The 2436-nt window shown below is 30.9% G+C and overlaps 1 protein-coding gene across 1 annotated transcript; it reads left to right on the top strand.

Annotated features, from left to right (window-relative positions):
- Positions 1-1297: 1297 nt before the first annotated feature.
- On the top strand, positions 1298-2228 carry LOC106638566 (odorant receptor 10-like). The gene is made up of 5 exons (XM_089598741.1): positions 1298-1548; positions 1616-1715; positions 1785-1886; positions 1953-2111; positions 2172-2228. The coding sequence occupies exons 1-5, from the start codon at positions 1298-1300 to the stop codon at positions 2226-2228; spliced, it is 669 nt and encodes a 222-aa protein (XP_089454867.1).
- The last annotated feature ends 208 nt before the right edge of the window (positions 2229-2436 follow it).

Below are 2436 nucleotides of genomic sequence, written 5' to 3'. Positions count from 1 at the left end.
ATGGGAGGAAGGAAGAAAGAGTGTTGAAGTTATTACGTCGTCATGGTCGTAAAAAAGGATATTCTCAAGTTCTTGAGTTTAGGTGGGAGAATTAAAGCTGGAAAAAAAATGACATCACCATGAAGAAGAAAGAGGCAAAAGATTTTATCGAGCCGACAGGTTGATACCTCTGTGCCAGTCAGCATAGCGTTAGAGCAGAGCTTAATTCTTATTGGCCCACCCACGCTGCTGTTGACCGAGTTGCCATTGAATTGGAAGCGACAGTAGCAGCAACTGATCCTCTCCTTTAAATATTCATCGACTGTCCACCTACAAACTGACAAAAGCAACGAACGTTGACTTACCGTTTTACAGCTAGCCTTTTGATCTAAGAGCTGGGCGATGTTTGTGACGTTTCAATGGTTTTATGGAAATTCGTGAGTGTTTGCTCGGTTGTTTATTTAATTCAATTTTTACTCACAAAAGCTGATTGATGTTTACCTTAGTTTCATAATAAGCTTTTCTTAAGTAAAGTACACATACTACCAAAGATAATTCACGTAATAATAGTACAAGTTGACTGGCACTCATTTTACTGCCCGTATAGTTGTAATGTCACTTGTAATCATCATTACGTGGAAACGTAGGGTAAAAACAAGAATTGTGTCATCAGGGTACACCAGTTGATGGTTAGGTGTCTTCATCGTACGATGTTTTGTTAAATTTATAAAGATAATTTTCATAAGAACCTTACACGTTTTTTGCAATACGTTAGAAATATAAATACTTGGAAACAAAAAAAATGAGAAGATTTTTTTCTGATAAAAAAATTTTTCTTGGTTTAACATTTTTCATGAAATGTTTGGGTATAAGTCTAACACCTAAAAGTTGTAAAAGCAATGCAAAATTTGAAATATGTTTTTTATGGTGGTTTTATTTGGTAAATCAGCTGATATTTATTGCGGGCAATGGGTATACCCTCTGTTCGAAAGCTGACAACTTGATTACAGTGTTTTATACTTGGATAGAAATAACAATGAGTGCAGAAACTGTGGTTATTTTAATTTATTTAAAATTTAAACAAACGGATTTAAAGGTACGTTTGTTCTCAACACAAACAACAATTTACTATGTTCAATACAAATTAATTTTTTTTGCTTGAAAGGTAATGTTACTTCACATAAAAAACGAGCTTGACAAAAAAAAAAGCCATGAAGTAATTTCAAATGACGGAAAAATATTTAGAATATTGTTCACGGCCACTGTAGTTCTTTACAATGCAGGACTTTACGTATATTTTAACAGACCTCGCTCATTAATGTATGAAGAACTGATAGCAACGACGAAATACCCTTTTCAAATTAAATCTAAGACTATCAAAATTGTAGTGTTAAGTCACCAAGTTCTTTGTTTTTTTAACATGAATGCAATTACAGTGTCTGATGGAATGGTTGTTTTGATCATTCATACTTGTACAAAATATTTGAAAATTGTTGAAAAAAAATTCGTTGACGTCCAAAGTTATCTAGAACTGGAAAATTGTATTCGTGATCACGGATATATTTTAAGGTTTATTTAAAATAATTAAAACTCGATACTGGATAATTGTTTTAACACATTGATATTGTTCTTGTAGGTTAATAAGAGAAACAAACAAAATATTTCGAATCTTGGTCTTTAAAACTGTCATTGGTTTTGTAATATACTGTATTTGTGCAGGTTTACAACTACATAACGTAAAATCGATGAGCAATAATTTTTTATTTGAATCAAAATGAAAGCACTTAATGAATTTTTTGTAGCAGGACGCAATAACACTGCAAGTGGTGAATCAATTTTTGATACTTATAGTAAACTACTTCAGATTATTTTTATTTGCTGAAAGTGCTGAAAACCTAGAATCTACTGTAAGTAATTATGTTATGTAATTTCAAACCAGTTCGATTTTTTAAACTGCTTGTAAACTTTTTAAGAGTACTAACGTAAAAATGGCAGTATATTCAACAAAATGGTATCATGAATCTCCAAAAATTGTACAAATAAAAATGATGATCATTCAACGTTGTCAACATGCACCAAAAATTCAAATAAATGGTTTCATGCCAGCATATAATAGAAATTATTTAGGAAAAGTAAGTTTTTTAAATATATTTTTTAATTTTAATTAACATTTCAAAGTGTATCTTTTACAGATATTATATGCAACTTTTTCATATTTCATGGCACTTCGTGCAGCATTCAAGGATTAATCTTAATAACTTGATTAGACTTGTTGATAGAATATTAAAAATATTTATACAATAAACAACGTTAGATTCAGTCTCTAGGCAGTCTATTGATTATTTTTGCAGTTACACCTAACGTAAATACTATGCTGCCGAACAGAAAAATTTACTAAAGAATATGCTTGTAAGTTCAAGGTTGAATCAATAGATCAGATCTTCTGAACCATCTGAA

This window comes from Copidosoma floridanum, unplaced genomic scaffold (assembly GCF_036245765.1).
Source record: "Copidosoma floridanum isolate Cflo_tuat_1 unplaced genomic scaffold, Cflo_Japanese_pri ptg000006l, whole genome shotgun sequence".
Taxonomy (NCBI): domain Eukaryota; kingdom Metazoa; phylum Arthropoda; class Insecta; order Hymenoptera; family Encyrtidae; genus Copidosoma; species Copidosoma floridanum.
The sequence above is the reverse complement of the archived record's forward strand: the minus strand, read 5'-3'. Positions and strand labels throughout refer to the sequence as shown.